Source organism: Pleurodeles waltl, chromosome 9, assembly GCF_031143425.1.
Source record: "Pleurodeles waltl isolate 20211129_DDA chromosome 9, aPleWal1.hap1.20221129, whole genome shotgun sequence".
Taxonomy (NCBI): Eukaryota; Metazoa; Chordata; class Amphibia; order Caudata; family Salamandridae; genus Pleurodeles; species Pleurodeles waltl.
Window position 1 is genome coordinate 1,187,866,674 of NC_090448.1, and position 26,059 is coordinate 1,187,892,732.

Consider the following 26,059-nt stretch of genomic DNA (forward strand, 5'->3'; position numbering starts at 1 on the left):
GCACAAAGGAGTCCCACGTCGCCGGAGACCAACTTAGAAAGTCGTGCAATGCAGGTTAGAGTGCCGTGGACCCAGGCTTGGCTGTGCACAAAGGATTTCCGCCGGAAGTGCACAGGGGCCGGAGTAGCTGCAAAAGTCGCGGTTCCCAGCAATGCAGCCCAGCGAGGTGAGGCAAGGACTTACCTCCACCAAACTTGGACTGAAGAGTCACTGGACTGTGGGGGTCACTTGGACAGAGTCGCTGGATTCGAGGGACCTCGCTCGTCGTGCTGAGAGGAGACCCAAGGGACCGGTAATGCAGCTTGTTGGTGCCTGCGGTTGCAGGGGGAAGATTCCGTCGACCCACGGGAGATTTCTTCGGAGCTTCTGGTGCAGAGAGGAGGCAGACTACCCCCACAGCATGCACAAGCAGGAAAACAGTCGAGAAGGCGGCAGGATCAGCGTTACAGAGTTGCAGTAGTCGTCTTTGCTACTATGTTGCAGGTTTGCAGGCTTCCAGCGCGGTCAGCAGTCGATTCCTTGGCAGAAGGTGAAGAGAGAGATGCAGAGGAACTCGGATGAGCTCTTGCATTCGTTATCTAAAGTTTCCCCAGAGACAGAGACCCTAAATAGCCAGAAAAGAGGGTTTGGCTACCTAGGAGAGAGGATAGGCTACTAACACCTGAAGGAGCCTATCAGAAGGAGTCTCTGACGTCACCTGGTGGCACTGGCCACTCAGAGCAGTCCAGTGTGCCAGCAGCACCTCTGTTTCCAAGATGGCAGAGGTCTGGAGCACACTGGAGGAGCTCTGGACACCTCCTAGGGGAGGTGCAGGTCAGGGGAGTGGTCACTCCCCTTTCCTTTGTCCAGTTTCGCGCCAGAGCAGGGCTAAGGGGTCCCCTGAACCGGTGTAGACTGGCTTATGCAGAATTGGGCACCTCTGTGCCCAACAAAGCCTTTCCAGAGGCTGGGGGAGGCTACTCCTCCCCTGCCTTCACACCATTTTCCAAAGGGAGAGGGTGTAACACCCTCTCTCAGAGGAAGTCCTTTGTTCTGCCATCTTGGGCCAGGCCTGGCTGGACCCCAGGAGGGCAGATGCCTGTCTGAGGGGTTGGCAGCAGCAGCAGCTGCAGTGAAACCCCAGGAAGGGCAGTTTGGCAGTACCAGGGTCTGTGCTACAGACCACTGGGATCATGGGATTGTGCCAACTATGCCAGGATGGCATAGAGGGGGCAATTCCATGATCATAGACATGTTACATGGCCATATTCGGAGTTACCATTGTGAAGCTACATATAGGTAGTGACCTATATGTAGTGCACGCGTGTAATGGTGTCCCCGCACTCACAAAGTTCAGGGAATTGGCTCTGAACAATGTGGGGGCACCTTGGCTAGTGCCAGGGTGCCCTCACACTAAGGGCCTCATTATGACCCTGGCGGTACAGAACCGCCAGGGCCAACGGGGGCGGGAGCACCGCCGACAGGCCGGCGGTGCTCCCTTGGGCATTCCGACCGCGGCGGTAACGCCGCGGTCGGACCGGGACAACTGGCGGTCTCCCGCCAGTTTCCCGCTGCCCAAATTAATCCTCCAAGGCGGCGCAGCATGCTGCGCCGCCTTGGGGATTCTGACACCCCCTACCGCCATCCTGTTCCTGGCGGTTCGCCCGCCAGGAACAGGATGGCGGTAGGGGGTGTCTCGGGGCCCCTGCAGTGCCCATGCCAATGGCATGGGCACTGCAGGGGCCCCCGTAAGAGGGCCCCGCTAGTATTTCACTGTCTGCATAGCAGACAGTGAAATACGCGACGGGTGCAGTAGCACCCGTCGCACCTTCCCACTCCGCCGGCTCGATTACGAGCCGGCTTCATCGTAGGAAGGTTGTTTTCCCCTGGGCTGGCGGGCGGCCTTTTGGCGGCCGCCCGCCAGCCCAGGGGAAAACTTGGAATACCCTCCGCGGTCTCTGGACCGCGGAGCGGTATTTTGGAGGGGGGAAGTCTGGCGGGCGGCCTCCGCCGCCCGCCAGACTTAGAATGAGGGCCTAAGTAACTTTGCACCTAACCTTTACCAGGTAAAGGTTAGACATATAGGTGACTTATAAGTTACTTAAGTGCAGTGTAAAATGGCTGTGAAATAACGTGGACGTTATTTCACTCAGGCTGCAGTGGCAGGCCTGTGTAAGAATTGTCAGAGCTCCCTATGGGTGGCAAAAGAAATGCTGCAGCCCATAGGGATCTCCTGGAACCCCAATACCCTGGGTACCTCAGTACCATATACTAGGGAATTATAAGGGTGTTCCAGTAAGCCAATGTAAATTGGTAAAAATGGTCACTAGCCTGTTAGTGACAATTTGAAATAAATGAGAGAGCATAACCACTGAGGTTCTGGTTAGCAGAGCCTCAGTGAGACAGTTAGGCACCACACAGGGAACACATACATATAGGCCACAAACTTATGAGCACTGGGGTCCTGACTAGCAGGGTCCCAGTGACACATAACAAACATACTGAAAACATGAGGTTTTCACTATGAGCACTGGGCCCTGGCTAGCAGGATCCCAGTGAGACAGTGAAAACACCCTGACATACACTCACAAACAGGCCAAAAGTGGGGGTAACAAGGCTAGAAAGAGGCTACTTTCTCACAGTGTGCTGTTAAAGTCTCCCCCCCAATTGGCTGGAGCCGACGGGTTAGTCAGTAATGACGGCGTGAGAGTGCTCAGGAAGCCTGCGATCCAGCTGTTTGGGGCGTATATGACAACTACAGTCAGCTGTCTGCCATCTAGCTGGCCTTCCACCACTACAAATCTTCCACCTTGATCTATTCTGTGCGCCGTTTGGAGGAATGGGACACCGCCTGCTGTCCAGATCAATACACCTCTTGCAAAGGCCGAGTATGATGTGCCTATTAACTGTCCTCCCCACTTTGCGCGCAACTCCTGCAGGTCTGACTCCAACATGTGTGTCTCTTGTATAATAGCAATGTGTGCTCCCAGTCGTCTAAGGCGTGTGTACACACGAAATCTTTTACTCGGCACTTCCATGCCCCTCACATTCCATGTCACAATATCATATTGGTTTATATTAAGTTTCGCGTGAGGTGCCATGTGGGTTTATGAGATATGCCTATTCGTGGATACCTGCCAATTACCTTAGTCTTACGCTCGACCGCCCCTTCCAAGGGGCTAATTAATAAAGTTTCCATTTGCAGCAGTGTTCCCTGTATTTTAAGTGGATCTGTCGTGTGCCTTGTTACTAATTTACTACTCCTTCACCCTGCTAAAAACTTGTGTGAAACTACTTAACCCATAACAGTGTGAAAAAACCTGTATCCGACTGGATATCCGTGGTGGTGCTATGTTGACAACCAGATGTGGCTCTTTTGCGGGGCTCACACCTTTCCGCAGACTTAATCTGCTAATACAATTGGGCGCCCCCCCAGAGTGGAGAAAAAAGAAATAACGAAACCCCCCCCCCCATGCGCGCCCAACCTCCATGAACGTGCCCCGACAGTTAAGAGTGAGTTTATGCAAAAGATACACGCTGTTGTGGGTGTACAATCTTCGGGGACCATCTCTCCCCGGGGGCCCCCGGTGCCATCCGGTCCCAGTCACTATTGGTACTAGTGGAAAGGTGGAGCAGTGGAGTATGGTTAAAGTTCATCTGCAGTTCTGGGGGTAACGATCGGTCCTTTCCACACTCCTGTTATTGTAGAGTCGGAGCTGGCCGTGTCAGAGTCCAAGTTAATCTCGGGGGTGGACCTGGATACCGCAAAGTTACTTTGGGTCAGCACCAACACTTTTGCCCTCTCTTCTGCTGCCTGGTGATCATTAGGTTGGCCCCTGGTGCGCCTCTTAGAGCGCTTCCTCGATGCGGGGGCCAACCATTCCTCATCTCCTTCCGCACCCTCACGGGGGCGCACCAGGCCCTTGGCGTGTAGCCATGTCCAGGCGTCCTCAGGGGAGGTGAAGATGTGGGTGCGATCTTCCGACACCACTCGTAGTTTAGCAGAGAACAGAAAAGCATATTTAATATCATGTTCTCGCAGGCGCTGTTTGATTTTAACATAAGAGTTAAGTTGGTTTTGCACCTCCTGTGTGAAGTCTGGGTATGCATTAATGGTTGAGTCCTCATAATTATATGGGCCTTTATTGCGGAACTGTTGCAAAATTGCGTCTCGGTCCCTATAATTTAAAAATCTAGCAATCAATGGTCTGGGTGGTTGACCTGGGGCCGGAGGTCTGCCCAGAATTCTGTGCACCCTTTCCACGGAGAAGAACTTGGATGGAGCCCCATTTAGTATTTCCTTGATTAGCCATTGTTCCAGGAATATTTCCGAGTTCGGTTGCCTCATATTTTCAGGAAACCCCAGAAAGTGAACGTTATTGCGGCGCGATCTACTCACCGACCTCCTCCGGAGCACCTTCACCTCCGCATCCAGGCACTGGATTTGTTTTTGATTATCTTGGGTCATGGGAGCCAGTTCGGATAACCCCTCTTCTGCCGTTTTCACTCTTTCCGACAATTTACGGTGATCCACCTGGAGTAAATTCAGGTCTTGGGAGACGGCATCTATTCTGTTTTCCAGGGAGGATTTAGTGTCCATGATCGCCTGCAATACTTTCTCAAATTGTGCGGAGTGTGACAAGAGTGTGCTTTCTAATGTTTGTAGAGTCGGTTTGTCTGCTGGTCACTGGGCGCTGCGCCATGGGCGTTCCGATCTTGGTTCTTGGTTGATTTAAGCCTGCCTGCCATTATGCCTGCCTGAGAGGTGCCCTGCGGGGTGCAGTGGCGCACAGCTTAGCTTTGTCCTCACAATGAGTTGCCCCTGTGCCGTACATCCTTGACACAATGATTGCTCCCTTGCCCACAGGACTTCGCGTTGGCTAGTGGAGTTTGAACGGGGCTTATTCTTCGCTTTTAACCTACCAGAACATGCGTCTGCTTGTTTACGGGCTAATGCAGAGGGCTGCCAGCTCTACTGGCGAGCCCAGCGTTGAGTTGCCCTGGGATCTAATAGTGTTCCCTTTGTAGGATCAGGATCCTGTGCCTGCTGCGCTGTAAAACCAGTCACCCCGGGGGCAACGGTGGAGAAGGGCTGCAGTTGCTCGAAGGGGGAAGGGGGAGCAACAAGGAGCACAGAGAGGGGGAAGCAAATCAAGTCAAATCGAAAAGGGGGGGGTAGGGAGCTGACCCCCGGGCGGGTTCACTTTCACTCCCGCCTCTGTCGGCCGGGGTCCGAGGATGAATAGCAGCCGGTGGTCTCCACCCAGTGGTGGCGCTAGCCGGTCCGATATGTGGCCCCCCTGCTCCTGTAATCCGGGCCTGCTCCTGCGCCCAGCGTCGCGCTAGGGTGTGGTCAGTAAGGCCACTGTGAGGCGCTCCGTGGAGTATGCCCCGCAGTCGCAGGGGGGTTATTGTCCTGGGCACGGTAAACCACCGCTTGGGCTCCCAGTCGGCAGCGTTTCGGTGGATCCAATCTGTGGGGGGGGGGCAGGGGGAGCCCCCACCACTCCCCACCGCTTCCCCGCACCTACAGCAGGGAGCCGGGTCCCCTCTGCGAGCCCCCCTCTCACCTCGAGGCTGCGCAGCTGTCGGCTGCATGCGCCGCAGTCCCCACTACCAGCCAGGGGCCGCGCCGTTCTTCAATCAGGCATTCCAGCCTGATCCGGTGCAGGCCCTCCTGCTTCCTTGTGGGCCCGGCGGCCGGATCTGCTCCCAGCGGGGTGCCGCTCGATCCGACGTGATGCCCCAGTCCGGGGTTGCCGCCGTCTCGATCCTCCGGCAACTCACCGTGCCTCGGGCGTGCCGTATGCCACTCCAGCTCCTCCGATAGGCTTGACAACCCGGTGGGGCTCCGTCTGGGGGTGGGAGGGGCGAAAGAAAGGGCCCACCTCGCCTCTGTACACCGCCCGCTCCAAGCGCTCACCCGTGTGGGCAGCGGCACGACGATTCAGCACACCAGCCCCGCTGGGGGACGCGAACAGGGCCGCTGGTCGCACTTCGCTTCACGCCGGGCGCAGCCCTTCCAGGAGCCCCGAGCACGTCCCGCGGCCACGAGGCAGGCCCCGGCTGATCGCTCCAATTTCGCCGGTTGACAGCTACTCTGGACCGCGCCGGCTTGACGGGGGCAGTTCGCACCCTCCGTGGCGCCGATGGGCTTCCGGGGGGGAGCCCTTCAGGATATTTATGGCAAGTCCGGGATGGAGCTTGCTAACTAGGCGTCCTTCCCGGCTGCCATTTTGGCTCCTCCCCCAAGAATACAGTAAAGGTAAGTAAATTACCTCACCCCAGAGCCCAGAAAAGCAGGAGTAAAGTACTGCAAGTTTCCTTAGGACACACTACACCTCGTTTTTGGGATTTTGCAGCAGCCAACCAAGTCTGCAAAGAACAACTGCTGGATTATTGGACCTGAAGACCTGCAAAGGAAGGGACCAAGTCCAGAAGTCGAAAGGAGTTCCAGGAAGGACAGGAGCCCCTGCCAACCCAGAAGAGGGTGCAAAAGAAGAGTCCCTGGTTAGTCAAAGACTGCAGAAATACACCCAAGGAAGATGCCAGCGGGTTCATGCGTTATGAAAAAGATGTCCTACAGCGTGAAGATCGTTGCAGACGAGATTTTGTGTTGGAAGGTGCCAACAAGCCTTGGCTATGGCAAAAGTGCATTTTTCATCAAAATTGTGCTGGATGGACCCAGGAGGGACCTGGTGGCCTAAACTCTCTGTGAGAAGGAAGAGGGGGCTCTCAGCACTTTAGAGAGCCCTCGGGATGCCAGCCAGCACCCCCAGAAGCCGCAGTATCTGGGTTCAAAGGAGGTGCAAAACGCGGTTGGTGTAGCACAACAAAAGAAGATCCCACACCGCCAGAGAACAGCTCAGCGAGTTGAGCGTCGCCGGGTGGAGTGATGGGGACCTGGGCCAGGCTGTGCACAAAGGAATTTTGCAAAGAGTGCACAGAGGCCTCAGAAGGCAAAGAAGACACAATACACAGGGGTACCGTCGTTCTTGGGGAAGGCAAGGTCTTACTTCCTCCAAATTGTGTCAGCAGGGCCTCAGGGCAGTCTATGTCGATGATGTCCCCCCTCTGTGTCCTTAGGAGCACGCTGGTCGCCGTGAGAAGAGTCCCAGGGTACCGGTCGTCACCTTGGAAGGTGCCTGCTTGGAGCAGGGGAGTGACTCCGTCACTCCACTGGAGATTTCATCGGTCCTTCTGGTGCAGGCTGAAAACAGGGAGTCCCCAGAGCATGCACACCATGGAAACCGTTGCAGTTGCTTACTTGGAGTTGAGGTTGCTGAAGAAAAGTGTCTCTTGTAGACACTTTGTTGCAGTTACAGCGTTTCTTGGAGCAGGCTGCAGTTGATCCGAGGTCAGAAGAGTCTGAAGTTGTTGCTGAGGATTCCTGAAGGAAACTTGCAAGCAGAATCTGAAGAGAACCCACAGGAGAGACCCTAAATAGCCCTGAGAGGGGGATTGGCTACCTTATCAGATATGGACCTATCAGGAGGGGTCTCTGATGTCACCTGCTGGCACTGGCCACTCAGAGCCCTCCAGAGTGTCCCTACACCTTGCAAAGCAATATGGCTGAAGTCTGGGACACACTGGAGGAGCTCTGGGCACCACCCCTGGGGTGGTGATGGACAGGGGAGTGGTCACTCCCCTTTCCTTTGTCCAGTTTCCCGCCAGAGCAGGGGACAAGGGGTCCCTGAACTGGTCTAGACTGTTTTATGCAAGGAGGGCACCATCTGTGTCCCCAGTGACACAGTAAAAACACACCGACACACACTCACAAACAGGCCAAAAGAGGGGTTAACCATGCTAGAAAGAGGCTACTTTCCTATACAGCCCTTGCTTCTGGTCACCTCCTGGCACTCTGTCTATGGGTCAGCCCCTGCTGGTGACCTCCTGCCCCTCTCTTAGCTAATGGGCACTGTGTCCAGGGGCTCAGCCCCTGCTGGTGACCTCCTGCCCCCCTCTCTTAGCTAATGGGCACTGTGTCCAGGGGCTCAGCCCCTGCTGCCCACCTCCGTCCCTCTCTTAGCCCATGGGCACTGTGTCCAGTGGGTCAGCCCCTGCTGCCCCCCTCCTGGCCCACTCTTAGCCGAAGGGCACTGTGTCCAGGGGGTCACCCCCTGCTGGTGACCTCCTGCCCCTCCCTTAGCCCCTGGGCACTGTGTCCAGGGGCTCAGCCCCTGGTCACCTCCTGCCCCCCTCTTAGCCCATGAACACTGTGTCCAGGTGGTCAGTCCCTGCTGGTCACCTCCCGCCCCTGCTGTTAGCCCCTGGGCACTGTGTCCAGCGGGTCACCTCTTGCTTCTTCTGGGTCAGCACATGGCCCTGGCTCGGCCCTTGGCCCAGGAGCACACTGTGCTGGCGGGTCAGCTCCTGCTTTTCCCGGGTCAGTAGTGTCAGTTCTAGTGCTGGGACGCCCATGGCGACAGTGCCACACGCTATAAGCTCATTCATTTATTCATTCAACCACTCCTCACCCTTTGGCTTTTGGTCCTCGTCAGCCAGGCCCCACTCCTCGCCCGTGGATTTGCAGTTCTGACTTCCAAGTTTGCCATCTTGCCCATGGACTCATGATCCAGGTCCCTGCCCCCCACCCTCTCCCCGCCGGCGCCAGGGGCCAATGGGCTCATGTTTCAGACCTGGGAAGGGATCCCTCAGCCCGCACCCAGGCCCCCCACCCTCTCCCCGCCGGCGCCAGGGGCCCGTGGGCTCATGTTTCAGACCTGGGAAGGATGCCCTCAGCCCGCACCCAGGCCCCCCCACCCTCTCCCCGCCGGTGCCAGGGGCCCATGGGCTCATGTTTCAGACTTGGGAAGGGAGCCCCCAGTCAGGCCCCTGCCCCCCATCCTCTCCCCGCCAGTGCCAGGGGCCCATGGGCTCATATTTCAGACCTGGGAAGGGATCCCTCAGCCCGCACCCAGGCCCCTGCCCCCCATCCTCTCCCTGCCAGTGCCAGGGGCCCATGGGCTCATGTTTCAGACCTGGGAAGGGAGCCCCCAGTGAGGCCTCTGCCCCCCATCCTCTCCCCGCCGGTGCCAGGGCCCCTGGGCTCATGTTTCAGACTTGGGAAGGGAGCCCCCAGTCAGGCCCCTGCCCCCCATCCTCTCCCCGCCAGTGCCAGGGGCCCATGGGCTCATATTTCAGACCTGGGAAGGGATCCCTCAGCCCGCACCCAGGCCCCTGCCCCCCATCCTCTCCCCGCCAGTGCCAGGGGCCCATGGGCTCATGTTTCAGACCTGGGAAGGGAGCCCCCAGTGAGGCCTCTGCCCCCCATCCTCTCCCCGCCGGTGCCAGGGCCCCTGGGCTCATGTTTCAGACTTGGGAAGGGAGCCCCCAGTCAGGCCCCTGCCCCCCATCCTCTCCCCGCCAGTGCCAGGGGCCCATGGGCTCATGTTTCAGACCTGGGAAGGGAGCCCCCAGTGAGGCCTCTGCCCCCCATCCTCTCCCCGCCGGTGCCAGGGCCCCTGGGCTCATGTTTCAGACTTGGGAAGGGAGCCCCCAGTCAGGCCCCTGCCCCCCATCCTCTCCCCGCCAGTGCCAGGGGCCCATGGGCTCATATTTCAGACCTGGGAAGGGAGCCCCCAGTGAGGCCTCTGCCTCTCCCCGCCGGTGCCAGGGCCCCTGGGCTCATGTTTCAGACCTGGGAAGGATGCCCTCAGCCCGCACCCAGGCCCCTCTCCCCGCCGGTGCCAGGGGCCCCGGCTGCTGAGGGCGCCTTGGCACCAGCCCCTGCAGTCAGCAGGTGTGTGTGTGACGGAGGTGGCTGCCGCAAGAAGTCACAGCAGATCTCTTCAGCAAACAAACAGCAAATGCAAACAGAAGAAGTCCTGGCTGCGGGCCTAATAGCCCTGGCTGGCGGGCGTGGGGCGGTTTCACTTCGGCTCAGCAGGATGTCGGCTTGGAAAGTGCCCCGCGCGGGCCGTGGTGGCTTTTAATGGGATTTATTGCCGGAGGTTACAGGTAGCGTCAGCGCCCTGCCCCGCGGTGCCTCCGGCTGGCAGGAGTGCCATGTCCCGCTCTCTGGTGCCCCTGGACAGGCCGCTGCTGTTCCCACACTTCTCCCTCGGCTCTGCGCCTGGCAGGAGCTGGCAGGATCTGCGACTGGACGGAGGGTGCCAGGCCCCCCCCTGGTGATGCCGAGACGGGCCTGGTCTCCGTGCTGGGCACCTGCCTCTGTTGGTAGCTCCTTGCAGTGCCTGGCGAGTGGTGGCCTCCCTCTGCCAGGCGAGTGGGAGACTCCCTATACCATGCGAATAGGGTCCTCCCTATACCATGCGAATGGGGGCCTCCCTATACCATGCGAATGGGGGCCTCCCTATACCATGCGAATGGGGGCCTCCCTATACCATGCGAATAGGGTTCTCCCTATACCATGCGAATAGGGTCCTCCCACTGTCAGGCGAGTTGTGGCCTTCCTCTGCCAGGCGAATAGGGGCCCTATACCATGCGAATAGGGTCCTCCCTATACCATGCGAATGGGGGCCTCCCTATACCATGCGAATGGTGACCTCCCACTGCCAGGCGAGTTGTGGCCTTCCTCTGCCAGGCGAATAGGGGCCTCCCTATACCATGCGAATGGGGGCCTCCCTATACCATGCGAATAGGGGCCTCCCCATACCATGCGAATGGGGCCCTCCCTATACCATGCGAATGGGGGCCTCCCTATACCATGCGAATGGGGCCCTCCCTATACCATGCGAATGGGGCCCTCCCACTGCCAGGCGAGTTGTGGCCTTCCTCTGCCAGGCGAATGGGGGCCTCCCTATACCATGCGAATAGGGGCCTCCCTATACCATGCGAATAGGGGCCTCCCCATACCATGCGAATGGGGCCCTCCCTATACCATGCGAATGGGGCCCTCCCTATACCATGCGAATGGGGGCCTCCCTATACCATGCGAATGGGGGCCTCCCTATACCATGCGAATAGGGTTATCCCTATACCATGCGAATGGGGGCCTCCCTATACCGTGCGAATGGGGGCCTCCCTATACCATGCGAATGGTGACCTCCAACTGCCAGGCGAGTTGTGGCCTTCCTCTGCCAGGCAAATAGGGGCCTCCCTATACCATGCGAATAGGGGCCTCCCCATACCATGCGAATGGGGCCCTCCCTATACCATGCGAATAGGGGCCTCCCTATACCATGCGAATAGGGTCCTCCCTATACCATGCGAATGGGGGCCTCCCTATACCATGCGAATAGGGTTATCCCTATACCATGCGAATGGTGACGTCCCACTGCCAGGCGAGTTGTGGCCTTCCTCTGCCCGGCAAATAGGGGCCTCCCTATACCATGCGAATAGGGGCCTCCCCATACCATGCGAATGGGGCCCTCCCTATACCGTGCGAATAGGGGCCTCCCTATACCGTGCGAATAGGGTCCTCCCTATACCGTGCGAATGGGGGCCTCCCTATACCGTGCGAATAGGGTCCTCCCTATACCGTGCGAATGGGGTCCTCCCTATACCGTGCGAATGGGGTCCTACCTATACCGTGCGAATGGGGGCCTCCCTATACCGTGCGAATGGGGGCCTCCCTATACCGTGCGAATGGGGGCCTCCCTATACCATGCGAATGGGGGCCTCCCTATACCATGCGAATGGGGGCCTCCCTATACCATGCGAATGGGGGCCTCCCTATACCATGCGAATAGGGTCCTCCCTATACCATGCGAATGGGGGCCTCCCTATACCATGCGAATAGGGTTCTCCCTATACCATGCGAATGGTGACCTCCCACTGCCAGGCGAGTTGTGGCCTTCCTCTGCCAGGCGAATAGGGGCCTCCCTATACCATGCGAATAGGGTCCTCCCACTGCCAGGCGAGTTGTGGCCTTCCTCTGCCAGGCGAGTTGTGGCCTTCCTCTGCCAGGCGAGTGGTGGCCTCCCTCTGCTAGGTGAGTGGTGGCCTCCCTCTGCCAGGGGTATGGTGGCCTCCCTCTGCTAGGTGAGTGGTGGCCTCCCTCTGCCAGGGGTATGGTGGCCTCCCTCTGCTAGGTGAGTGGTGGCCTCCCTCTGCCAGGGGTATGGTGGCCTCCCTCTGCTAGGTGAGTGGTGGCCTCCCTCTGCTAGGTGAGTGGTGGCCTCCCTCTGCCAGGGGTATGGTGGCCTCCCTCTGCCAGGGGTATGGTGGCCTCCCTCTGCCAGGCGAGTGGTGGCCTCCCTCTGCCAGGGGTATGGTGGCCTCCCTCTGCCAGGCGAGTGGTGGCCTCCCTCTGCTAGGCGAGTGGTGGCCTCCCTCTGCTAGGTGAGTGGTGGCCTCCCTCTGCCAGGGGTATGGTGGCCTCCCTCTGCCAGGGGTATGGTGGCCTCCCTCTGCCAGGCGAGTGGTGGCCTCCCTCTGCCAGGGGTATGGTGGCCTCCCTCTGCCAGGGGTATGGTGGCCTCCCTCTGCCAGGTGAGTGGTGGCCTCCCTCTGCCAGGGGTATGGTGGCCTCCCTCTGCTAGGTGAGTGGTGGCCTCCCTCTGCCAGGGGTATGGTGGCCTCCCTCTGCTAGGTGAGTGGTGGCCTCCCTCTGCTAGGTGAGTGGTGGCCTCCCTCTGCCAGGGGTATGGTGGCCTCCCTCTGCCAGGGGTATGGTGGCCTCCCTCTGCCAGGGGTATGGTGGCCTCCCTCTGCCAGGCGAGTGGTGGCCTCCCTCTGCTAGGCGAGTGGTGGCCTCCCTCTGCTAGGCGAGTGGTGGCCTCCCTCTGCCAGGGGTATGGTGGCCTCCCTCTGCCAGGGGTATGGTGGCCTCCCTCTGCCAGGCGAGTGGTGGCCTCCCTCTGCCAGGGGTATGGTGGCCTCCCTCTGCCAGGCGAGTGGTGGCCTCCCTCTGCTAGGCGAGTGGTGGCCTCCCTCTGCTAGGTGAGTGGTGGCCTCCCTCTGCCAGGGGTATGGTGGCCTCCCTCTGCCAGGGGTATGGTGGCCTCCCTCTGCCAGGCGAGTGGTGGCCTCCCTCTGCCAGGGGTATGGTGGCCTCCCTCTGCCAGGTGAGTGGTGGCCTCCCTCTGCCAGGGGTATGGTGGCCTCCCTCTGCTAGGTGAGTGGTGGCCTCCCTCTGCCAGGGGTATGGTGGCCTCCCTCTGCTAGGTGAGTGGTGGCCTCCCTCTGCTAGGTGAGTGGTGGCCTCCCTCTGCCAGGGGTATGGTGGCCTCCCTCTGCCAGGGGTATGGTGGCCTCCCTCTGCCAGGCGAGTGGTGGCCTCCCTCTGCCAGGGGTATGGTGGCCTCCCTCTGCCAGGCGAGTGGTGGCCTCCCTCTGCTAGGCGAGTGGTGGCCTCCCTCTGCTAGGTGAGAGGTGGCCTCCCTCTGCCAGGGGTATGGTGGCCTCCCTCTGCCAGGCGAGTGGTGGCCTCCCTCTGCTAGGCGAGTGGTGGCCTCCCTCTGCTAGGTGAGTGGTGGCCTCCCTCTGCCAGGGGTATGGTGGCCTCCCTCTGCCAGGGGTATGGTGGCCTCCCTCTGCCAGGCGAGTGGTGGCCTCCCTCTGCCAGGGGTATGGTGGCCTCCCTCTGCCAGGCGAGTGATGGCCTCCCTCTGCTAGGCGAGTGGTGGCCTCCCTCTGCTAGGTGAGTGGTGGCCTCCCTCTGCCAGGGGTATGGTGGCCTCCTCTGCCAGGCGAATGGTGGCCTCTCGACGCCTTGTGCTTCCTCACCGGGTTCTCAGATCACGTAATCGCTGCCGATAGGAAGACACTGACTGCGTCAATCGTGACATGGAGTCTGTGCCCACTATGTAAAGGCTTAGAGGCTTATTATCGCAACACAGAGTCCGTGCCTATGTACAGACTGGCACTTCAGCACTCGTCGCGACATGGAGTCCGTGCCTATGTACAGACTGGCACTTAAGCACTCGTCGCGACATGGAGTCCGTGCCTATGTACAGACTGGCACTTCAGCACTCGTCGCGACATGGAGTCCGTGCCTATGTACAGACTGGCACTTCAGCACTCGTCACGACATGGAGTCCGTGCCTATGTACAGACTGGCACTTCAGCACTCGTCGCGACATGGAGTCCGTGCCTATGTAAATCTGGCACTTCAGCACTCGTTGCGACATGGAGTCCGTGCCTATCTACAGACTGGCACTTCAGCACTCGTCGCGACATGGAGTCCGTGCCTATGTACAGACTGGCACTTCAGCACTCGTCGCGACATGGAGTCCGTGCCTATGTACAGACTGGCACTTCAGCACTCGTCGCGACATGGAGTCCGTGCCTATGTACAGACTGGCACTTCAGCACTCGTCGCGACATGGAGTCTGTGCCTATGTACAGACTGGCACTTAAGCACTCGTCGCGACATGGAGTCCGTGCCTATGTAAATCTGGCACTTAAGCACTCGTCGCGACATGGAGTCCGTGCCTATGTACAGACTGGCACTTAAGCACTCGTCGCGACATGGAGTCCGTGCCTATGTAAATCTGGCACTTCAGCACTCGTCGCGACATGGAGTCCGTGCCTATGTACAGACTGGCACTTCAGCACTCGTCGCGACATGGAGTCCGTGCCTATGTACAGACTGGCACTTCAGCACTCGTCGCGACATGGAGTCCGTGCCTATGTAAATCTGGCACTTCAGCACTCGTCGCGACATGGAGTCCGTGCCTATGTACAGACTGGCACTTCAGCACTCGTCGCGACATGGAGTCCGTGCCTATGTACAGACTGGCACTTCAGCACTCGTCGCGACATGGAGTCCGTGCCTATGTACAGACTGGCACTTCAGCACTCGTCGCGACATGGAGTCCGTGCCTATGTAAATCTGGCACTTCAGCACTCGTCGCGACATGGAGTCCGTGCCTATGTACAGACTGGCACTTCAGCACTCGTCGCGACATGGAGTCCGTGCCTATGTAAATCTGGCACTTCAGCACTCGTCGCGACATGGAGTCCGTGCCTATGTACAGACTGGCACTTCAGCACTCGTCGCGACATGGAGTCCGTGCCTATGTACAGACTGGCACTTCAGCACTCGTCGCGACATGGAGTCCGTGCCTATGTAAATCTGGCACTTCAGCACTCAAGAAACGCCCGTCTATAACTGAGACATCAGCGCTCAGCGAGTATGACACACGGTCATTATCACCATGGGCAGACTATGACTATTTGTTAGAAGCTGGGTTTTCAGAAGTGTGCATCCTGTCTAGGTAGGGACCGCACTCCTAGTCAGGGCAAGTCAGCTACACACAGTAGGGCAGTGAAAAATACCAGAAAGACTCAACCCCAGCTTAGAACAAGCACTTGCAATGTAAATTCATAACTGGACTTTTCTTGCCCCATAAATTGGTAAACCCGCCTCATAAATTCATCTTTTCCTGCAGTGTAATTCCAGTGTCCCTGCCTAAAACTCAAGCACTCAGCCCCTAGAGGGCGTTCTTGGGCTGCCAGGCTTCTCCCAGCTGTAAAATCAAAACTGGCCATGAGAGTGCTTAAAGGACACTGAATGGTGGGAGGGGTTGTTCTTTTGGGGTCCCCACTAACCTACTGTGGGGACCCAGAGATGATGTAGACAGAGCATTTTGAAGGTGGTCCCGTTGTCCTAGGACCACCACAGGCAAAATGTTAGGTAAAAGCAATCCCCTGCAAAGCATTATGGGGCGAGTTTTCGTGCTGTGAATATTATAGTATGCTGACTGCAATGCTCAGGACAGCCCCTAGAGGCCAGCACAATAAAAATAACATTTGGGAGAAACATAGGGGGTTATTACAACTTTGGAGGAGGTGTTAATCCGTCCCAAAAGTGACAGTAAAGTGACGGATATACCACCAGCCGTATTACGAGTTCCATAGGATATAATGGACTCGTAATACGGCTGGTGGTATATCCGTCACTTTACCGTCACTTTTGGGATGGATTAACACCTCCTCCAAAGTTGTAATAACCCCCATAGTCATGTAACCATAGAGTCCGCCCTTAGAAAGCATAACCACATGAAGAAAGAATGGGAGAAAGTATTGCCGTGTAACCATATATATAGCCCCTAGAAGACGTAGTGCATTGCACATTTTATAGGCTAGTAGGACTATTACAATCATATTACAAACAAGGCCCATAAAACACAACTTCTCCCAGCTGTAAAAGAAAAGTTCCAGCTATGAGAAAACTTAAGCAGCTAATGAACGGTGGTGGTGGGGGAGGGGTTATTATTTTGTACTCCCACTAACATAGTGTGGGTACCCAGAGATGTTGCAGACAGAGCACATTGTGGTCAGTGTTTTGGTGGTGTTCCCATTGACCTGGACCACCACAGACTGAGTTGTGAGCAAACATGTTTTGTAAAAGCAATGCCCCGCAAAGCATTATGGGACAAGTTTCTGTGCCATTAATATTTTAATATATTGATCTGACTAATGCTTAGAACAGCGCCTAGAGGACACCACAATGAAAACAGCATTTGTAAGAAACATGGTCATGTAACTACATAGTTAGCCCCTGCAGGAGATAATCACCCAAAAATAAAATGACAGTAATGCAGTGCAACTATTTATATTACAAACAAGGCCCTTAAAACACAAGCTACTCCCAGCTGTACAACAAAAGTCCCAACCACGAGAGAGCTTGAACTGACACTAAATGGTGGGCAGGGTTATTCTGGGGTCCCCACTAACCGAGTATGGGGACCGAAAGATGATGTAGACAGAAAGAACACGTTGCCGTGAATGATTTAGCGGTGGCCCCATTGTCCTAGGACCATCCCAGAGTTATGAGCAAACATGTTTTGTAAAAGTAATGCCCTGCAAAGCATTATTGGTTGAGTTTCCCGAGTGCAGTGAATATTGTAGTATCACCAGGAGAGCTGCTTTCGCTATGAGGATTTCTGTTTTACGTAAAGCATTCACCGATTTCAAGTGCTGTAAGGGGAGAGCCACAAGAAATGACTGATTAGGGAACTGTGAACAATGTGACCAGCGCTCCAATACTGCCGATCATGTTCATGCTGTTGTGCCTGTTCGTGCAGTGAACGCCATGCCCGCCAGGTAGCACAAAGGGGAGAGACAAAAGAAAAAAAAATAGTTTGCCACCGCTGAAGTATATTGGCAATCGTGCAATAATCCATGTAACAGGGGGCAGTCTGCAAGGCGGGACAAAAACAGCCTCAAGGCTCTTCTCTGCCCGTGCTCCAGTCCTGCCCTGGTCTCTGTGCTCTTCTCTGCCCGTGCTCCAGTCCTGCCCAGGTCTCTCTGCTCCACTCTGCCTGTGCACCAGTCCTGGCCTCTGTGCTCTTCTCTGCCAGTGCACCAGTCCAGGTCTCTGTGCTCTTTTCTGCCTGTGCTCTAGGCCAGGTCTCTGTGCTCCTCTCTGCCTGTGAACCAGTCCAGGTCTCTGTGCTCTTCTCTGCGTGTGCACCAGTCCAGGTGTCTGTGCTCTTCTCTGCCTGTGCACCAGTCCAGGTCTCTGTGCTCCTCTCTGCCTGTGCACCAGTCCTGGCCTCTGTGCTCCTCTCTGCCTGTGCACCAGTCCTGGTCTCTGTGCTTCTCTGCCTGTGCACCAGTCCAGGTCTATGTGCTCTTCTCTGCCTGTGCTCCAGTCCTGCCCTTGTCTCTGTGCTCTTCTCTGCCTGTGCACCAGTCCTGGCCTCTGTGCTCCTCTGCCTGTGCACCAGTCCTGGTCTCTGTGCTCCTCTGCCTGTGCACCAGTCCTGGTCTCTGTGCTTCTCTGCCCGTGCACCAGTCCTGGCCTCTGTGCTTCTCTGCCCGTGCACCAGTCCAGGTCTCTGTGCTCCTCTGCCTGTGCACCAGTCCAGGTCTCTGTGCTCTTCTCTGCCTGTGCACCAGTCCTGGCCTCTGTGCTCCTCTCTGCCTGTGCACCAGTCCTGGTCTCTGTGCTTCTCTGCCTGTGCACCAGTCCAGGTCTCTGTGCTCTTCTCTGCCTGTGCACCAGTCCTGGCCTCTGTGCTCCTCTCTGCCTGTGCACCAGTCCTGGTCTCAGTGCTTCTCTGCCTGTGCACCAGTCCAGGTCTCTGTGCTCTTCTCTGCCTGTGCTCCAGTCCTGCCCTGGTCTCTGTGCTTCTCTGCCTGTGCACCAGCCCAGGTCTCTGTGCTCTTCTCTGCCTGTGCACCAGTCCAGGTCTCTGTGCTCTTCTCTGCCTGTGCACCAGTCCTGGCCTCTGTGCTCCTCTCAGCCTGTGCACCAGTCCAGGTCTCTGTGCTGTTCTCTGCCTGTGCACCAGTCCTGGCCTCTCTGCTCCTCTGCCTGTGCACCAGTCCAGGTCTCTGTACTCTTCTCTGCCTGTGCACCAGTCCAGGTCTCTGTGCTTCTCTGCCTGTGCACCAGTCCAGGTCTCTGTGCTTCTCTGCCTGTGCACCAGTCCTGCCCAGGTCTCTGTGCTCTTATCTGCCTGTGCACCAGTCCAGGTCTCTGTGCTCTTCTCTGCCTGTGCACCAGTCCTGGCCTCTGTGCTCTTCTCTGCCTGTGCACCAGTCCAGGTATCTGTGCTCTTCTCTGCCTGTGCACCAGTCCAGGTCTCTGTGCTCTTCTCTGCCTGTGCAACAGTCCAGGTCTCTGTGCTCTTCTCTGCCTGTGCACCAGTCCAGGTCTGTGCTCTTCTCTGCCTGTGCACCAGTCCTGGCCTCTGTGCTCTTCTCTGCCTGTGCACCAGTCCAGGTCTCTGTGCTCTTCTCTGCCTGTGCACCAGTCCAGGTCTCTGTGCTCTTCTCTGCCTGTGCAACAGTCCAGGTCTCTGTGCTCTTCTCTGCCTGTGCACCAGTTCAGGTCTCTGTGCTCTTCTCTGTCTGTGCACCAGTTCAGGTCTCTGTGCTCTTTTCTGCCCGTGCAACAGTCCTGGCCTCTGTGCTCCTCTCTGCCCGTGCAACAGTCCTGGCCTCTGTGCTCCTCTGCCTGTGCACCAGTCCTGGTCTCTGTGTTTTCTGCCTGTGCACCAGCCCAGGTCTCTGTGCTCCTCTCTGCCTGTGCACCAGTCCAGGTCTCTGTGCTCCTCTGCCTGTGCATCAGTCCTGGCCTCTGTGCTTCTCTGCCTGTGCACGAGTCCTGGTGTCTGTGCTCTTCTCTGCCTGTGCACCAGTTCTAGCCTCTGTGCTCTTCTCTGCCTGTGCCACACTGGCCCTGGTCTCTTCTCTGCCTGTGCATCACTGGTGCCCTGGGGTCTGTCTCTACATGTACCTCATGTCAGGAGCAACTGTGCCCAAGGCCTTGCTTGAACTGTACCAGGCTGAAGCACCCAGCACTTCTTGTGCTCTTAGGCACTTGCGCCCCCTGCTGCTTGTCCCACAACAGAAAGATATGTGTCTGCTTGTCTTTCAGGTGCAGTTAATGTCCCTGCAGCAGGACCGAGACAAGGCTGTTGAAGAATACAAGAAGCTGGAGGAGGAGCTCCAGACCCTACGTGTGTACTACAGGTGAGCTACTAATCTGCCAATCATTCCTGTGTACTGCAGGTAAACTACTTCTCTGCCAAACCTAGCTGTGTACTCTAGGTAAACTACTACTCTGCCAATCCTACCTGTGTACTACAGATAAACAACGTCTCTGACAATCCTACCTGGGTACTACAGGTAAGCTACGTCTCTGCCAATCCTACCTGGGTACTACAGGTAAACAACGTCTCTGCCAATCCTACCTGGGTACTACAGTTAAGCTACGTCTCTGCCAATCCTACCTGGGTACTACAGGTAAGCGACGTCTCTGCCAATCCTATGTACTACAGGTAAACCCCGCCTCTGCCTATCCTACATGTGTTCTACAGGTAAACTACGACTCTGTCAATTCTACTTGTGTATTACAGGTAAACTACTAATCTGCAAATCCTACCTGTGTACTGCAGTAAATTACTTCTCTGCCAACCCTACCTGTGTGCTGCAGGTAAATTAATACTCTGCCAACCCTACCTGTGTGCTGCAGGTAAACTACTACTCTGCCAATCCTGCTTGTGCACTACAGGTAAACAGCTCCTCCTCAGGCGCTGCTTGTGCACTACAGGTAAACAGCTCCTCCTCAGGCGCTGCTTGTGCACTACAGGTAAACAGCTCCTCCGCAGGCGCTCCTTGTGTACTACAGGTAAACAGCTCCTCTGCAGACGCTGCTTGTTTACAACCGGTAAACAGGTCCTCCGCAGGCGCTGCTTGTGTACTACAGGTAAACAGCTCCTCCATAGGCACTGCTTGTGTACTACAGGTAAACAGCTCCTCCACAGATGCTCCTTGTGTACTACAGGTCAACAGCTCCTCCGCGGGCACTGCTTGTACACTGCAGGTAAACAGCTGTTCCGCAGGCATTGCTTGTGTACTACAGGTAAACAGCTCCTCTGCAGGTCCTGCTTGTGTTCTTCAGGTAAACAGCTCCTCTGGAGGCGCTGCTTGTGTACTACAGGTAAACAGCTCCTCTGGAGGCGCTGCTTGTGCAGTACAGGTAAACAGCTCCTCCTCAGGCGCTGCTTGTGTACTACAGGTATGCAGCTCCTCCGCAGGCGCTGCTTGTGTACTACAGGTAAACAGCTCCTCTGCAGACACTGCTAGTTTACAACCCGTAAACAGCTCCTCCTCAGGTGCTGCTTGTGCACTGCAGGTAAACAGCTCCTCCGCAGGCGCTCCTTGTGTACTAGAGGTAAACAGCTCCTCTGCAGGCGCTGCTTGTGTAAAGGTAAAGAGCTCCTCCGCAGGTGCTCCTTGTGTATTACAGGTAAACAGCTCCTCCTCAGGCGCTGCTTGTGTACTACAGGTAAACAGCTCCTCCTCAGACACCGCTTGTGCACTGCAGGTAAACAGCTCTTCCGCATGCTCTGCTTGTGTACTAACGATAAACAGCTCCTCCGCAGGCGCTCCTTGTGTACTACAGGTAAACAGCTCATCCGCAGGTGCTCCTTGTGTACTACAGGTAAACAGCTCCTCCGCAGGCGCTGCTTGTGTACTGCAGGTAAACAGCTCCTCCGCAGGTGCTGCTTGTGTACTGCAGGTAAACAGCTCCTCTGCAGGCGCTGCTTGTGCACTGCAGGTAAACAGCTCCTCTCAGGCGCTGCTTGTGTACTACAGGTAAACAGCTCCTCCGCAGGTCCTGCTTGTGTTCTTCAGGTAAACAGCTCCTCTCAGGCGCTGCTTGTGTACTACAGGTAAACAGCCCCTCTGCAGGCGCTGCTTGTGTACTACAGGTAAACAGCTCCTCCGCAGACACTGCTTGTGTACTACAGGTATACAGCTCCTCCTCAGGCGCTGCTTGTGCACTACAGGTAAACAGCTCCTCCGCAGGCGCTGCTTGTTTACAACCGGTAAACAGCTCCTCTGCAGGCGCTGCTTGTGTACTACAGGTAAACAGCTCCTCTGCAGGCACTGCTTGTGTACTACAGGTAAACAGCTCCTCTGCAGACGCTGCTTGTGTACTACAGGTAAACAGCTCTTCCGCAGGCGCTGCTTGTAGGAGGCTGGCCTGGCTTATAGTGGGTACCGTGTGGTACTTACACCTTGTGCCCGGCCCAGTTATCCCTTATTAGTAAATTAGTAGTGTTCTAGCCCCTTAGGCTGATAGAAGGTAGCTATGGCAAAGCAGCTTAGGCTGAACTAGGAGACATGCAAAGCTCCTACTATACCACTTATATCATATAGCACTATATCATAAGAATCACAATACTCAGAGTTACTAAAAATAAAGGTACTTTATTTTAGTGACAATGTGCTAAAAATATCTCAGAGGATATAATCCCTTAGGAGGTAAGTAAAATACACAAAATATATACACAAACCAAAAACCTGGTAAGTAAACAGTTAGAAAAGTAGTGCAAACACTGTGGAATACAATACAAACCATATACTAAGAAAGTGGAATGTGAACCACTTAGGGACCCCAGGCCTAGTGTAGTGTGTAGAGGGTCGCTGGGAGTGTAAGAAAACACTAGGGGTGTCCAAGATACCCCACCCCAAGGCCCTGGAAAGTAGGAGTAAAGTTACCCTACTTCCCCAGAAATACACTAAAGTCATGATAGGAGATTCTGCAAAGACAACAACTGACTGCAAAGGACTGAAGACGGACTCCTGGACCCAAGGACCTGTAAAGGAAGGGGACCAAGTCCAAGAGTCACGAAAGTGTCCAGAGGGGGCAGGAGTCCACTAAACCCCTGATGAAGGTGCAAAAGGGCTGCCTCCGGGTGGAAGAAGCCGAAGATTCTGCAACAACGGAAGATGCCAGGAACTTCTCCTTTGCACAGAAGATGTCCCACGGTGTGCTGGAGGATGCAGAGTTGTTGCCACGCAGAAAGACTGCAAACAAGCCTTCCTGGCTGCAAAGGTCGTGGTTGAAAAAAAAGGGTGCTGCCCGGGCCCAGGAAGGACCAGGAGGTCGCCACTTGGAAGACGAGGCAGAGGGGGCCCTCAGAAACACAGAGAGCCCATGCACAAGAAGGCAGCACCTGCAGAAGTACTTTAACATGGGTTCAAGAAAACTGAGCAATGCGGTCATCTCAACACTACGAAAGAGGGTCCCACGAAGCCAGTGGGCAACTCAGCGGGTTGAGCAATGCAGGACGAAGTGCTGGGGACCTGGGCTAGGCTGTGCACGAAGGATTCCTTGCAAAAGTGTCCAGAAGCCCGAGCAGCTGCTGTTCACGCAGTACACAGGATTACAGTCTGGAGAGGGGAGGCAAGGACTTACCTCCTTCAAATTTGGACAGTTGGACCACTGGACAGCCTGGGTCACTTGGGTCCACCTCCTGTGTTCCAGGGGCCACGCATGTCAGGATGAGAGGGGTTCCAGAGTACCAGTGACGCTGAAGTTTGGTGCCTGCTGGAGCAGGGGGAAGATTCAGTTGACCCACTGGAGATTTCTTCTTGGCTTCCAGTGCAGGGTGAGGGCAGACAGCCCCCAGAACATGCACCACCAGGAAACAGTCGAGAAAGCCGGCAGGATGATGCACTACAATGTTGCTGGTAGTCTTCTCGCTACTTTGTTGCAGTTTTGCAGGTGTCCTGGAGCAGTCAGCGGTCGATCCTTGGCAGAAGTCGAAGAGAGAGATGCAGAGGAACTCTGGTGAATTCTTGCAATTCGTTACCTGAGGAAAAGCCCACAGGAGAGACCCTAAATATCCCTCAGAGGAGGATTGGCCACCTAGTCAGGTAAGCACCTATCAGGAGGGGTCTCTGACGTCAACCTGCTGGCACTGGCCACTCAGAGGCCTCCGCTGTGCACTCACACCTCTGGATTCAAGATGGCAGAGGTCTGGGACACGCTGGAGGACCTCTGGGCACCACCCCTGGGGCGGTGATGGACAGGGGAGTGGTCACTCCCCTCTCCTTTGTCCAGTTTCGCACCAGAGCAGGGACTGGGGGATCCCTGAACCGGTGTAGACTCATTTATGCAAGGAGGGCACCATCTGTGCCCTTCAAAGCATTTCCAGAGGCTACTCCTCCTCCCCAGCCCTTAACACCTATTTCCAAAGGGAGAGGAAATTCTTTGTTCTGCCTTCCTGGGACTGGGCTGCCCAGACCCCATGAGGACAAAACCCTGTCTGTGGGTTGGCAGCAGTGGTTTGGCAGTACCTGGGGTCCCTGGTGGAGCCCCGGCGATGCATGGGATTGGCACCCCAATACCATATTTGGCATGGGGGAGGGGGGTAATTCCATGATCTTAGACGTGTTACATGGCCATATTCGGAGTTACCATTGTGAAGCTACATATAGGTATTGACCTATATGTAGTGCACACGTGTAATGGTGTCCCCGTACTCACAAAGTCCGGGGAAATTGCCCTGACCAATATGGGTGCACCTTGCCTAGTGTCAGGGTCCCTCACACTTAGTAACCTTGCACCCAACTTTCACTAAGGGAAGGTTAGACATATAGGTGACTTATAAGTTACTTAAGTGCAGTGTAAAATGGCTGTGAAATAATGTGTGTGTTATTTAACTCAGGCTGCAGTGGCAATCCTGTGTAAGATTACACATAGGTAATCCCTATGGGTGGCAAAAGAAATGCTGCAGCCCATAGGGATCTCCTGGAACCCCAATACCCTGGGTACCTCAGTACCATATACTAGGGAATTATAAGGGTGTTCCATTGTGCCAATTGAAATTGGTAAAAGTGGTCACTAGCTCATATAAAGGCAGAGAGAGCAGAAGCACTGAGGTTCTGGTTGGCAGAGCCTCAGTGACACAGTTAGGCACCACACAGGGAACACATACAGGCCACAAACTATGAGCAATGGGGCCCTGGCTAGCAGGATCCCATTGAGACAGGCAAAAACAAACTGACATACATGTAAAAATGGGGGTAACATGCCAGGCAAGATGGTACTTTTCTACACACTCTATACCACTCTGCTCCACTTTGTGCCACTCTACTACACTCTATACCACTCTGATCCACTCTGTTCCACTCTGCTCCACTCTATGCCACTCTGCTCCACTATGTGTCACTCTACTCCACTCTGTGCCACTCTGCTCCACTCTGTGCCACTCTACTCCACTCTGTGCCACTCTACTACCACTCTACTCCACTCAGTGCCACTCTTCACTCTGCTCCACTCTGTGCCACTCTTCTCCACTCTGCTCCACTCTTCTCCACTCTGCTCCACTCTGTGCCACTCTACTACCACTCTTCTCCACTCTGTGCCACTCTACTCCACTCTATACCACTCTACTCTATACCACTCTACTCAACTCTACTCTATACCACTCTACTCTCCTCCACTCTGTACCACTCTACTCCACTTTATACTACTCTGCTCCACTCTGTACCACTCTACTCCGCTCTGTACCACTCTACTCCACTCTGTACCACTCTACTCCACTCTGTTCCACTCTACTCCACTCTGTTCCACTCCGCTCCACTCTATACAAGTCTACTCCACTCTGTACCACTCTACACCACTCTGTGCCACTCCGCTCCACTCTGTGCCACTCTACTCCACTCTGTGCCACTCTGCTCCACTCTGTGCCACTCTACTACCACTCTACTCCACTCTGTGCCACTCTGCTCCACTCTGTGCCACTCTTCTCCACTCTGCTCCACTCTGTGCCACTCTACTACCACTCTACTCCACTCTGTGCCACTCTACTACCACTCCTCTGCTCCACTCTGTGCCACTCTGCTCCACTCTGTGCCACTCTTCTCCACTCTGCTCCACTCTGTGCCACTCATATCCACTCTGCTCCACTCTGTGCCACTCTGCTCCACTCTGCTCCACTCTACTCCACTCTGTGCCACTCCACTACCACTCTTCTCCACTCTGTGCCACCATACTCCACTCTATACCACTCTACTCTATACTACTCTACTCCACTCTGTACCACTCTACTCCACTCTGTACCACTCTACTCCACTCTGTACCACTCTACTCAACTCTGTACCACTCTACTCCACTTTATACTACTCTGCACCACTCTGTACCACTCTACTCCACTCTGTTCCACTCTGCTCCACTCTATACCAGTCTACTCCACTCTGTTCCACTCTCCTCCACTCTGTTCCACTCTCCTCCACTCTGTACTACTCTACTCCACTCTATTCCAATCTACTCCACTCTGTTCCACTCCACTCAATTCCACTCTGTTCTACTTTACTCCACTCTGTTCCACTCTCCTCCACTCTGTATCACTCTACTCCACTCTGTACCACTCTGCTCCACTCTGTACCACTCTGCTCTGTACCACTCTCCTCCACTCTGTACCACTCTACTCTGTACTACTCTCCTCCATTCTGTGCCACTATCCGCCACTCTGTGCCACTCTACTCTGTACCACTCTGCTCCACTCTGTACCACTCTCCTTCACTCTGTACCACTCTACTCCACTCTGTACCACTCTACTACCACTCTCCCCCACTCTGTACCACTCTCCTCCACTCTGTACCACTCTACTACCACTCTACTCCATTCTGTACCACTCTACTCCATTCTGTACTACCCTACTCCACTCTGTGCCACTCTGTACTCACTCTCCTTCACTCTGTACCACTCTACTCTACTCTGTACTACTCTACTCCACTCTGTCCTACCCTACTCCACTCTGTACAACTCTGTGCCACTCTACTCTACACCACTCTACTCTGTACTACTCTACTCCACTCTGTACTACTCTACTCCACCCTGTAACACTCTGTACCACTGTACTCCACTCTGTACCAGTCTACTCCACTCTGTTCCACTCTCCTCTACGCCACTCTC

General features: G+C 55.8%; 1 protein-coding gene across 3 annotated transcripts in view; it reads left to right on the plus strand.

The window, feature by feature from the left end:
* MIPOL1 (mirror-image polydactyly 1) overlaps nt 1–26,059 on the plus strand; it is an 845,661-nt gene that overhangs the window by 701,548 nt on the left and 118,054 nt on the right. For all 3 annotated transcript variants that reach the window (XM_069209145.1, XM_069209144.1, XM_069209146.1), the window contains one exon: nt 19,220–19,314. In XM_069209145.1, the coding sequence (XP_069065246.1) occupies nt 19,220–19,314 (95 nt within the window). The remainder of the gene's footprint in view (nt 1–19,219; nt 19,315–26,059) is intronic.